At 43.6% G+C, this 12,917-nt stretch overlaps 1 protein-coding gene and 1 long non-coding RNA gene across 14 annotated transcripts in view; both read left to right on the forward strand.

Moving 5' to 3' along the window:
• The window catches only part of rab11fip5a (RAB11 family interacting protein 5a (class I)), a 19,221-nt gene extending 12,710 nt beyond the window's left edge, over positions 1-6,511 (forward strand). For 11 of the 12 annotated variants that reach the window (XM_019890525.1, XM_019890513.1, XM_019890515.1 and 8 more), the window contains 2 exons: positions 1,179-1,290; positions 2,074-6,511. In XM_019890525.1, coding sequence (XP_019746084.1) covers positions 1,179-1,290; positions 2,074-2,331 — 370 coding nt within the window. In that variant the 3' untranslated portion in view covers positions 2,332-6,511. The remainder of the gene's footprint in view (positions 1-1,178; positions 1,291-2,073) is intronic. The other variant, XR_002170654.1, reaches the window with a different exon arrangement.
• Positions 6,512-7,076: 565 nt separating this feature from the next.
• Positions 7,077-12,917, forward strand: part of LOC109528125 (uncharacterized) — an 11,842-nt gene continuing 6,001 nt past the window's right edge. For both annotated transcript variants that reach the window (XR_002170650.1, XR_002170649.1), the window contains exons 1-2: positions 7,077-7,434; positions 9,057-9,128. This is a non-coding gene — a long non-coding RNA (uncharacterized LOC109528125). The remainder of the gene's footprint in view (positions 7,435-9,056; positions 9,129-12,917) is intronic.

Below are 12,917 nucleotides of genomic sequence, written 5' to 3' on the forward strand. Positions count from 1 at the left end.
TTCCTTTTCAACCTGGGGTAATAACGCACTTCTTCACACCTTTCTACTTGTTTTGCACAAAGGCACACAATTAAAACGACTTTGGGCTCATTTAACTTTTAATTTTCACCGCTTTGAGGAGGTGAACCTGCCTAACGTTCTTCTCCTGGCAATCGTTCTCAGATTGTGGAAAGGTTGAACTGTCTGGTGTCATCCTGGAGGACTCCGTGATTGCGCAATATTTAAAAAAAAAAAAATCGTCCCAACACACAATTGGAACAATATGAAAGGTGAACTATCTTTGTTCACGGGGTAGCTTGTGGCTGTCCTTGACGTAACAGGTTTCATGTGGAGGGTACCGGGTTCCCCCTGGACCTCTGTATCATAACCTGCACCGAAAAACCCGAATATAAATGCCAAGTTGTCAACTTTGCCACAAAGGACCGAATTGAGCAAATTAGATAATATTGTTTTTGCATTTGTATGGCTCAAGATATTTGAGAGGAATTTTTTGAAAAGTGGACATTTTCATCGATTATTTTTTCACAAACAAATGATTTTAATGAGTCTGCATTATTACAGAGACTCTTAAATTATACAACTATGTTCAATAAATAATTTCATGTGTACTTTTTCATGAAATATCCACTCAAAAATGTGTGAAATTTCGACGAAATGTTTGCAAAATTCTAAACATTTAGAGACATTTGCCACAAAAAGATCACCTCAAATCTCCGCAATTTTCCAAAAAGGACAAAATGTTCACAATATTTCCTGAAACATTTTTAAAACGTGACAAAAAAATCAAGAAAACGTTTGCAGATTTCCACAAAAAATCAACATGCTCTTAAATATTTCTACATGTCACCCAAAAAAGAAAAATCCTCAAAATATATAATAATGAAATGCATACAAATTAATTATATTTGTCTTTTGTTAAAAATCTTAAAAAAAAAATACTCACCATTGTTCTAAATTCTACCAAATTTTCATTCAATTATCAAGAATGTTTAAAAAAAAACACGGGGGTGCATGAAAATGGAGGACATCGCCAACTAATGGCTTGGCATGCATACTACAACATCCGCTTTTCCAGGGCCGCAAACGTCTGCAACCGCCCCGTGGATGGCACGCAGGCCGAGCCCCGTAAAGCCTGCGAGCTTGTTTTAACACGACCTCTTTGTGACGTTCCCTTGCAGCCCCCACCCGGTGCGGCCCCTGAGCGGCGGCCCGCTGGCTGAAGGCCGCTCGGTCCTGGAGAAGATCAAGTCCAGCATCCACCCTGGCAGGAGCAGCCAGACGGGCGAGAAGGTCAAATTCAAGCCCTCTAACTTTTTTCCCCTATGCAGTGCATTTGCAAAATAATCTGTGCTTCACTTTTGCGTTCCTCAAAATGAGACATGAAAACAGTTTTTTTCTCATCATTAAAAAAAAAAACAACTTTCCTGACAAAATCCAGCCCTTTATAACAACCTCAGTTGCAATCAAAGAAAACATCAAAAGTGCCACATAACAATTATGCCTTTGTTAAAAATGTTTTTTGCTAGTTTCGAGAATGAAACAAGTGCTCAGATGTCAGAGATGTCACAAAAGCCCAAAAATATTTGCCTCAAAGTCAGTGTTCTGTTCGATATGTTTCTTTCCACAAAACGATTTGTTGTTTCTGGGAGAAACGGCTGCGTTTTGTAAAACCGATCTTTGTGTGACGGCTGATGACCAAACCACAGGAAAAGTTCGAATCAAAACTTTTTTTACAAGGTGACAGAAGAGACTCTGTTCTTTCGTTCGGTCGATTTTGGTATATCAAAGAATGCAATATTCTGCTGGTCTAGAAAAATCAGTCAAAATACTCCAAAAGGGCAAGCAAAATCGGGTCGGATGCGCATAAAACAGCCGTTAGTGAATAAGTAAAAATCTGAAAACGTTTTTTCACATGGTCATCATGAGGTATCATGTGTGTGTGTAGACTTTTGAGGGGAAAAAATGAGTTTATAAAATTTTGAAATAAGGCTGTAACACAACCAAATGTGGAGAAAAAGCGGTCTCGCTGACAGAATTTGGTGGAAAAAACCGGAATCTGCCTTCTGTCTCCAGATCCTGACGGAGGGCGCCGGCTCGTACTACCACCTGACCCACAATGAGCTGATCGGTCTCCTTGTGCGGCGCGAGGCAGAGCTGGAGCGGCAGAAGGCGGAGTTTCAGCAGCAGCGTGCCCTGCTGGCCAAACGGGAGGTGGAGCTGTGCAAGCTGAAGCCGCAGGTCCGCGACCTGGAGGACTACATTGACACGCTTCTGGTGCGCATCATGGAGCAGAAGCCCACCCTCCTGCAGGTGCGATCCAGGCTCAAATGACGGCGAGGCTTGGATACCCCAACGGCTTTTGAGCCTTTTCACCGCTACGCTGTCACGTTTTGATGCCAGCGTTTTGCAGGGGTTCTCAAACTCTCTGGGTCCGGGGATCCCTTTCTGGGAAGAATGTTGATATGCCCCCCCCCCCCCCCCCAATCAGCAACAAGCCCCAATATGCCATAGCAACGAGGGCGTGGAACCTTTGCACTTTAAAATGTACCACCCTGGAGTCAAATCGCACCCCGTATTTCCAGATGCGCATTCCAGGATTTTTCGGGCTGATACCGACCTTATTTTTCGTTATGGGTGTTCGCCGAGGCTGCCGATACCAGCCACCGATCCTGTAGTCAAAGAAAAGCTGATATCCATGAATTTGGTTCTATACTGCGGCAGTCTGACACTTTGGGGACTCGTCATTGTGTCAGAAAGAAAGCTTATGGTCACAATGTTTTGTCATCGTTTGAAATGAAAATGTAGATGTCGGAATCACAAGAGGTATCGATACTTTGTATCAGTGAGCACTTAAGAGTGAAGACTCGTACAGGTATTGGTCTGAAAAAAGTGGTGTTGGACATCCCTAATATTTATAATCGGGAACGTGACCAATTTAAGAGGAAAAAATATGCGTCACGTTAAGGAAACAAATTCATATTTGGGGAAGGAAAACCAGTCCTAATCATAAGGAGACCCGAGTCCTACGAGAATAAAGCCACATTTTTCCAAGATGAAGTCACAATATATTGTGATATTGAATTTAGTGATATTTTACCGATTTCAGTCCAAAAGTGCAACTTTTTTTTTTCTCATATTACACCTACTTTTCTGGAAATCACACCTTTTATTTAAAAAATAAATAAATAAACAGGGCTCTTCTTGAAAAATATGGATTTTATTCTAAACAATATGACTGTTATATCTGTAACTATACGCTTTTTGGTCAAGCAAAAAAGAGACTTTATTGAAGTGGGGATGTCAGATTGACGTGATGATATGTCATAATCATCTCTGAGCTTCCAAAGTGAAGCTGGGAAAAGTAATTGGTTCATTGTTTGTTTTGATTGTTGCGTGGTATGCCCTCTTCTAAATGACTCCACCCAAAAACTTTTCCCCGGAGTCAGCCAGTTTGAGAACCACTGGATTTGAGATGCTGACGTTTTACGAATGTCCTAGCTAGTCCTCAGGTTGTTTTCAGATCACCCGCCAGGTTTGGTTGCTTTTAAAATGGTGGGCATGTGAGCACCCATCTTGTTGGATGCTGACTTGGAAAGGAGAAAAAAAACACCGTCAATATCCACCCTTTTTGTCACTTTCATCATAAACTGCTGGACATTTTGACAGTGGTGTGGAACCCGACAACTGGAGACAGTAAAAGTTGACGGCTTCAACTTCGCTTAATTTTTATGCAGGTAAAAAAGTTGTCGGGACGCTGAGCACTTAAATGGGCTAAATACATGAGAAAATAATTTTTATGTTTTTTTTTCCTAAATATTATTTGCAATCGCAGTTGCGTCTGATTTGTTTTAAAATTTCAAAAAGGGACATTTTTAGGTTCCGTTCAATATTAGGACCACCATTGACTTTTTTTCCCTTAGAATTATACAGCTTTATTTTCATAAAATGACCTTTTATTTTCCTGAAAAACGTTGATTTTGGGGGTAGGGGGGTCTCACTTAATTCGGAAAAGGCCTAATACTTATGACTTCAATTGAAAAAAAGTCCTAATTATTAATTTTTTTTTCCTTTTCAGTGGGGCTCCAACATTCCTTGCTAGCTTGTTAGCAGACGCACTCGCGAACGTAGGTGCATTGTAATTGCTCTTCATTTGCTAGGCTACTTGTTGTTAGGCAGAATTCACAGGGCTCAGTTCGAAGTGCCCTTTAGGCCAATGGAAGGTCATTAGCACGGCCAGTCGGTTGTTTGAAGAAGGAAAATGACTCCAAATATAGCATTGTTAGCTTAATTTATACATCTCAATTTCACCGGTGAAAAGCTGCTTTGTATTCAATAGAAAATGTGTAACGGAAAAGTCTGTATGTATGGTTGGAATCATAAAGATTGTTTCTTTTTTCCACAAGTTCTCACTTGTTACGCACTGACAAAAACAGACACAAGAGCTTGCCGTTGTAATCATTTGGTGAGGTGATGCTATGCTTCGCTAGTCTATGCTAGCTCTCCACGTTCGAAAAGTGCTCTTAGCCAGCGAGTGTTTTAACCTTACTCCTCATTGTGTATCCTTCATTAGTGTTGTTGTTGTTGTTGTTTTTTTTTTTTTTTGTGGGCATGTGAGACGCAATGCTAACTGGCTCATGATAGCATCGCTAGCTGTGGCCACGCCCACAGCTGCTTCTCAACGTCTAGAAGACATTTAAGCATACAGTGTGTATCCATTTGCCAAATACGCCTCTGTTTTTGGTTCTCTTTGAATTGTTTTTTGGGGGGGGTTACATTTTTTTTTTTTTATGGGCACTTCCGCTAATAAAATGTGCTGTCGTTAGGGTCAGCTTCTCAAACATTCTAGGGGAGAGAACGTTTTCCCAGGACCCCTCAAATAATCCTAATGCCAATAAAACAGAACTAAATTCCACAAAAATAAAGAAACCAAAAAGGAAAAAAAGTTTGAATGTTGTGAGATAATATCATGTGTCTCCGCCTGTTGATATAATCCAGACAGATGGATACACAACAAGGAGACAGGTCACAATTGCTCAGTAAGCCGCAGTAATGTCATCCGTTGCTCGCAGATGATTAAGAATATATGGCTCTCACTTTTGTTATTTTGTCCAATCCAAAGTGTTTCTCCATCAGTCCATCATTGCTGTGGCTCGTGGAGCCCCAGGGGGTCCATGGAGACCCAGTTTGAGAACCACTGGTTTCGCTTACGGCACAAAAATGATGTAACGTAACAACACTCCCATCCTCGCAATATGACTCCTGCCAGCGGTAGTAGACGACGTAGGCCGCATCGCACTTGCCCTTTGACGCCGCCACAAGTAGATGTATAGTAGACACGATTCTGCACTTGTCAACAAAATACTTAACAGTGCATCCGGAAGGTTTTTGAAACATTTCACTTTTTTCACATTTTGTTACCGCTCGAGGTGAAAAAAATTGGATCTCGAGCCTTTCAAGAGTAAATATTCTTCGTAATTGATTAATCGGAAAAAATAATCCATCTATTACCTGAGCAGCTTCCCTCATTGACAAATACAACATCACGAATTAAGTTGCAGCTCTACTGCCTGATTGCAAAGTGTTTGTATTTTTTTTAAATTGCTTTAAAAATTCTAACACAGCGCGTCAATTTTTGTAAATTTTGCTAAACTTGTTAAAATCCGTTTTACTGTGCCAGATTAACGTCGATTAAGTTGGCAGTAGAATGAGTGCAATCAAAAAATGGTGTGCTTTTCCCTGTATATGTTGTAGTGGTTGAACCTATTGATCAACCAGCGGATGAGTCCGCATCTACGTTTAAAGCTTGGTGTTGATTAATCACAAATTTAGTTTATGTTCTCAAGTCTTCCAGTCGGTCACTTCAAAGAGGACTTCCGACTTGCCTTTCGAGCATAGTGAACGAATACATATTTTTTCCTGTTTTTTTGCTTCTATGCCTGTTTGTCGAAACACTGTATCTCTCGACGTGACACCGGTAAGTGGCACAATAAAGGTTTGGGACCGTTGCACTGTGCTGATAAAATATCAGTGACATCATTGATTCATCAAATTCAAATTGACTTGCATCACATTAAGTCGACGACAAAAAAAACGGTTATTTGTTCAACCCCTAGTATGGTGCAAGATTTGGTGTTCATCGACGGTGCAGTACTTCTTGAAGCTCCATCAGGTTGAAAGGGGAGTGTTGATTCACAGCCATTTTCAGGTCTTTCCCAATTCCAGATTTGAGCAGGGCTAACAATGAGCCCAAAAAAGGAATGCGCCAATTGCATAACAAAATGCAGACAAAGCTGTGACGTGCTTTCAATACTTTCCAGATGCACTGTTAAACCACGTCTTCCATTTTTTTTGAAAGCTTTTTATTCAGCCGAATGTATTTTGTCGTGACCGGTGCAGGCCTCTCCAGGCCCGCGTGTCGGAAAGGAACGTTTACAAGCCGTGATGATGCAATTCTGTTTCACACAATTTTGTATATTTAATAAAGACTATTTAGTGTATCTTCCTCACTGTATCTTTCTCTGTGCTGTGTCTTTTCTCATTTTTTGTTACCGTATACTCAGTTCTCAAGCGGAATTACAGCCACACGGGTCAGAACATTGTCTTGACAAGAAATACCATAGCATCACATTTAAATTTGAATTTATAAATACGTTTGTAAAATATGACAAAAATCATTAAGGGGATAAAGAAGTGTTCCTAGCTGTTCTTAAAAAAAATAACTCCGCGTGTTATCACAACAAACTAACCTATTTTTCCCTCATGACTGTCAGTTTGGGGACTACTGTAGCCAAATGCAAGAACTACACTACCCATAATGCACCTCGCCATTGTGAAAGCAGCCTAAACTGAAAATATTAAGCGAATAGTATGACGGTTTTTTTTAATATGCAGTAATATGACCGAATATTCTAGTTGTCAATGAAAATCGCCACGTTTCTTTGTAAATGTAGTCGGAAACCTCCCGGTAAAACCGACTGGCAACAACAGTGTTTTAAAAACGACATTATCCACAATGCACCTTGGCGAGAAGTTTGTTTTTTTTTTTGTTCGGTGACAAAACTAAAATTGTTGCCAAACGACGATTTTGTTCGTCATTAAAACAGTAGTTGTCGTAAAACAAGACAATAGTTTGGCAGGATGTTCAACTACCGGTCGTTGGAACGAGCCAAATATTCACGTTAGCTTGGATATGTAGTCAGAACCACTGATAAACCGAGTCCAATGAAAATCCAGGTCGAGGAATTACTTACCCAGAATGCACTTCGGTAGCGCGCCTCTCTTTAGCTAAAAAAAAAAAAAAAAAGACGCTAAATGTTCCTAATCTTCGTGTTTCTTCAGATTCAACAAACGAATATGGATTAAAAACACGGGAATATTTTGACAGAAGAGGAAAATACCTGCCCTTCCATTTGTGACACGTCCCAATCGGAGCAGGTAATATTTGACAGTTTCGATTTTCGCAATTTCGATAGCAATCGCTATGCAATACATAAATAATGCAATAGTCGTCGTGTTTATAGCTTAGCGAAGGAATTCTTTCAGACCAAATTGCTTTTTTGTTGTAGCGGCTATTTTGGTCTCACGTAGGAGAAACGTGTCTCGGAGGACAGGCCCTCCGTGAGATCAGTGTTTGAGGGCAAAGAATTCAAAGTAGCCCTCCTCTTGACACCAAGTTTGAGAAAAAAAAAAAAACCTACACTCTTCAGATCTTTAATAAACTGAGAATTAAAGTACAGACGCAACACATTGATGTTTCTAATTGAACAAGCACGGAATTATTCCAACCACATGTACAATTTTATCTGGTAAACAAGATGAATATGCTATTAGAAGTATTAATTGGATTTGTCCTGCTAATCACGGCCCTTTAAAACTCGAAGGGATGACCTAGCATTTTTTTTTCTCAAACACATCCATATGTTGACATCGTTACAGAACAGATTTGCATCCAAATTAGCAGTTGCTGCAATTAAACTCAAGTTAAGGACGGGTGGCAGCGGCTCAGCGCTCCGAAATGATTCCTTATGCTGCGTTATTAATAATAATAATAATCATGATTCGAGGGACGTTGCTGGCACCGTCATTATGGAATTTAATTGCAAATGGTGAGAGCTGATTTGGGTTCCTGACAGAGGGTGGCAGGAAACAGTTTGTCAGAGGCACTAATGAGCAGGCGCCACCTGGTGTGTGGAAACATCTGGCTGCCGCTAATATGACAATGATAGGATATTTTGACTGACTGGCAGCCGGAGTGCAAAAAAAAACCTCAAACGATGACGTTTATTTAAGATGTCTTGCACAGTTAATTTCATACCTCGTGGCCCAACCATACACCCCAACGAAATAAACTCTCCATCTTGCCTTTGGCCAATTAAGCCAAAAATATTTTTGGAAACTTACCTTTTTAGTTCTTATTCCAAAAACATACATAGAAGGTTCATGGAACACCCGAATGGAAACCCCTATGTGTGATTTTGAACGCGAGTGGTTGTTTGTCTCTGTGTGCCCTGCGATTGGCTGGCAACCAGTTCAGGGTGCCCTGCGTGTACTGCCTGAAGACCGCCGGGATGGGCTGCGCCATGCCCGCGACCCTCGTGAGGAGAAGCGAATTTGAAAATGGACGGCTGGATGAAAACCTCATGTGCTCAAGAAAAAAACTAAACAAAACGAAAACAAATTTGGAACCAGACCAAAAAGATTTTTTTCAAAAAAAAAAAGGGGGGGGGGGGGAATTCACCATAGCTACCTTTGCGTTTTTTTTCAAAACACATTAGCAAACCTTGGATTTTATTTTGGAAAATGGTAATCAAGGTGTTTTCCTGTTTCCCTGACTTATTTCCTTTTATGATTCTGCGTTTCCTGTCCTGTCAATTTGTAACAATGTACTATTTTTGCATAAAGTGCATGCAAATTCATTTGTTTTTATATATTGACCCGAGTCATCCAAAGAGAAAAAAAAAAAAATCACAAAAATGGATTGTTCGCATAATCGTCGGTTGCAGCCCGAATCTCCTGTTTGCTCATTTTTCTGCTTGTATGATGCTCATTCATTTCAGGGCTGTGAGGGAATGATGCTACCGAGTGGTGGGGGGGGTGCTGTCCTCTGACAGGAATAGCGACATGATGAGGTGTGGGCACACACACACACACACACACACACACACACACACACACACACACACACACACACACACACACATACACATGCACAAGGGGCCTCGTGCACCCTGCCGGGCCGGGTCTCGCCTGGACTTGTTCCTAATGACGAGCGCGGAAAGGGACCACGGCGCTCTCACAACCTGATGTCAAGCTAATTAGTGCAAATTGGATGGCGGGCACTCATATTTTTGCCGTGACGGCGCCGTCGAATGGCGCTCATCACCTTTTAGGAAACTCATTTGTCACCTTGCCAGAGTGGCCGGCGGGCCAAGCTCGCACACGCTCGCCGCACCGCGTGTGCGAGCTACTTTGGATGTTCCAAGAGAACAAATCCAAACAAAAACAACAACCCAAAAAAAAACCCAAAAACATTTTTGCACACCACCCGTAAACATAAATTCACTGAGGAGAGCCACTTTTCCTGTTTATTGTCAGGGTTCTAAAGTCACTTTTCAAGTTCGAGTTAGGTTTTGAAAAAGGACTCTTCAAGACAGCTGTTAGGCTTTCAACGTCGGGTTGAAATGTCCTGTTAGGGTTTCAAAGTCGGGTTTGAAGCCTGGCCTAGCTTTTCAAATATTGCTTAGGGATTTGGAGTAGGGTCTCAAATAAGGATTTAGGAGGGGCTGGGGTTTTAGGTCAGTGGGTGGGGTTTCAAATTAGGGGTTGAACCCACTTTTCATGTTTCAAATTCGGGGTTGAAGCCATGATTTCGGTTGATGTAAATAGTTTGAGTTCGGGTTTCAAGCCTGGATTTTTCTCTTGAAGCTAACATTTCACATTAGTGTTTCACATTAGGGTTTAAAACTTGTGTTCCAGTTTCAAATCTTCTCAAGGGCCACGGGTTCGAAGCAGTGTCAAGTCTCGGTTAGTTTGAAATGAGCGTTGGGTTTTTCGGTTTGGGCTTCAAATGGGCTCTAACTTGAAGTTAGGGTTTCGAAATGAAGGTTGCGACCCAACCCACCCTCCCCCCCCCCCCCCCAACTGGTGAGCAGCTTCCAAAACAACGAAGAGCTCCGAGTGTGTTCATTGAGCCAATGCAAATGTGAGGCGTGCTGGGAAACCGCAGCCGCCGGAAGCCCCTCATTCAGTCCCGCCTGCGGGAGACGCAACATGATCTAAACGCACCGCTAACACCTCGGGACATCACGCGCGCCAAGCGGGAGCTCGACTGGACTCAAATCCAATCAAGACCGCTTTGGTTGGGGCTCGTTAGGTGAACAAAACAAACCTCACTTTTTTTTCCCCCTAACAACGTCCAAAAAGTGCCTTCTTTGAGAGGACGCCAATGCCAGCCGGGCTGGGGTTCCTCACCAAACCTTTAATTGGAGACCTCCCAACCCCCCTCCCGGGTCCCGGCTTGCGGTTACGCCCCCTTGCGAGCGCCCCCGCCATTCTTGCTGTCGCTGCCGTGAAACCCCGAAGGCAGTCGCCAAAGGACGACTTATTGGTTGGCTTTGAGCGCCACACCTGCCAGTTTGGGGGACAAAAACAAAGACCAAGCCCGGCAGTGCGAAATGGTTTTTTTACCTTCTAGGTTAGAGTGCGTCGGGGTGCTAAACTTCACACCCCTGTCGCGGCGTTGGGAACAGCCCCCCGACGCACGTGCGGCATCCCGCCTCCGGCACGGCTCTCCAACGACTCGACCTCCAAAGGCAGACAATGAAGTCGACTCCACCACCGCTTTGGTGCCATTTTTTAACGAAAAGCAAAACCATTACAGGGCGCATGAAATTTTACTTGAGTCATTCGCCCCTTTCGCGCTACAATCACAACAATTAGAGGTATCAAATGAACTCATTCACTCCCAAAGACGTTTTTAAATGTCTTTTCAGACTTGGTCCACAATTGGCTGGTACTGAATGAGTTAATCATCCACCACTTTCCGAATAATGAAGATCAGTATAATACGCACCCGTGTATAATACCAATCGACCTTAAGACTTTTTTTTTTTCGGATACGCCAAAACTGATCAAGTCTGCCGAAGAATACGGCGCGCAAAGTTTGCTTCATCTTTGTCTTTTTATCACCTTTCGTGACACTGGCGGCGTCTTGCTGCGGGACTTATTGCGGCTCTGAGTTCTTGTCACGTGGCCCAACGCGGAGGGCGGCGTTAGCCCCCGGGAAGCGCCGCGGCGCCGCGGGGGGCGTCGTCGGGTTGTCTCGGACCTGGAAAAGGTCACGCTCGGCTGGTCGCTGATGAAGATCCATCTCCCGCCGTGTGGCGAAAGCTTCCGCCGGCCCTAAGCCGGAGTATTTTGGTTTCAGTACCGAGTGCGCTCGGAGACGCCGATTAGCGCCCAACAAGACCTCAACACAGAGTGGACCCTTGCGACCTTTTTGACGTGCCGCAACTAAGAAATGACAAGTCGAAAGAATTTGCGAGCGAGACCTAAAATTGAATTTCTGTTTGTTTGTTTTTTTGCATGACTCATTTCATGTGGAGATCCCACAAAGTTGATGTCAGAAATAGATTTAAATTTCCCTTTGATGCAGAAAACCTTCAAGTGAGAGACCTCATTCAAAATAACGCACAGGGAGGGAAGACGGTTCGTCAACATCATTCGGCTTTCAATCCGTTTTGAACAATGCGTCGCTTTCCTTTGAGGGAAACAAGGAGGCGTCGCTTTGCGTTGATTGAGCCCCTTTCACACTGACCATCCTTATCCCGGGACCTCTCATCCTGCGTCAAAGGTACCGATGAGGTTACGGGGAAGCGGAAGTCAACCTAAAAATTTGCCGTCTTCCGAGGATCAGCTTTTAAATCTCCGATGTGGCAATTTGGCAGAAGGAGCGGTTGTCAGAGGGACTTCCGGTAAGACGTCAAAAATCCAGCAAGTTCGTCGGCCCGCGTCGACCCCTTTGCACGCGCGCGCACGGTTTGTCCTTTACGTTTGATTTCTTTCTGCAGCATTGGCCCTCGAGGGTACACGGACCCCTCGTCCCACAATGCCCCGGGGCCCCCGGCTGGTAATTAAATTGTTTGCCTGCTTCCCCCCCCCCCCACACCCTAGCACCCGCTGGATCTAATTAAATCAACAGGGTTTGCGCGGGCTTTCTGTGCGGTAATTGGCTGCTCGTTAGAACTCTGCTGCCGCAAACAAATTGAGTAATTACCCCTAAAGTGGCGTCTATGTCAGGGCCTCATTTCGCCGATTTGTCTTTGCGCATTGTTGTCGTTTTGCCGTGCGCCTCGGCATAATAGGTAATTAAAAAAAGCTAATTGGATGGAGCGCGGGCAAAGTGGCCTTTGGATTTTGTTTGTTTGCTTACTTAGGGCTAGATTTATTTGTAATAACCTATTCAAGCGCTGGCCTGTCAATCAATTAGCCGATAAAGAGCTCGACCGGAGGCAAAGGCGCCAGCTAGCGTCGTGTGATTAATTTGCCGTTTGTTGGAATTGTGACTTGCGGCCATTCGGAAGTGAATACCGCGCGCGACTGTTTGACGCAGTGTCAAATGCGCGCATGACAATTAGCATATAGAAGGGGGGGGGGGGGACACACCACAAGTTTCGAAATCATTCCAAATGACTGCAGCTGTGGCGTTCATGGAAACTGTCGGAGGGTGTCTCACGATTGACGGAGAAAGTCCGAAAGGGCTGCCTGCTGTTTTTGCTTGAAAATGATCGTTTGTGTTGTGGATGTCGATCGCGGTACTCTGGCTCGTCAGGAATGCGGCCATCTTTGTCAAGGTCCTCTCCCCAGGTGTGTTTGGGATTCCTAACTGCAGAGTGAATGGGGGGGGGGGAGGGTCACAC

The sequence above is a fragment of the Hippocampus comes genome, unplaced genomic scaffold, assembly GCF_001891065.2.
Source record: "Hippocampus comes isolate QL1 unplaced genomic scaffold, H_comes_QL1_v1.1 scaffold168, whole genome shotgun sequence".
Lineage (NCBI taxonomy): Eukaryota > Metazoa > Chordata > Actinopteri > Syngnathiformes > Syngnathidae > Hippocampus > Hippocampus comes.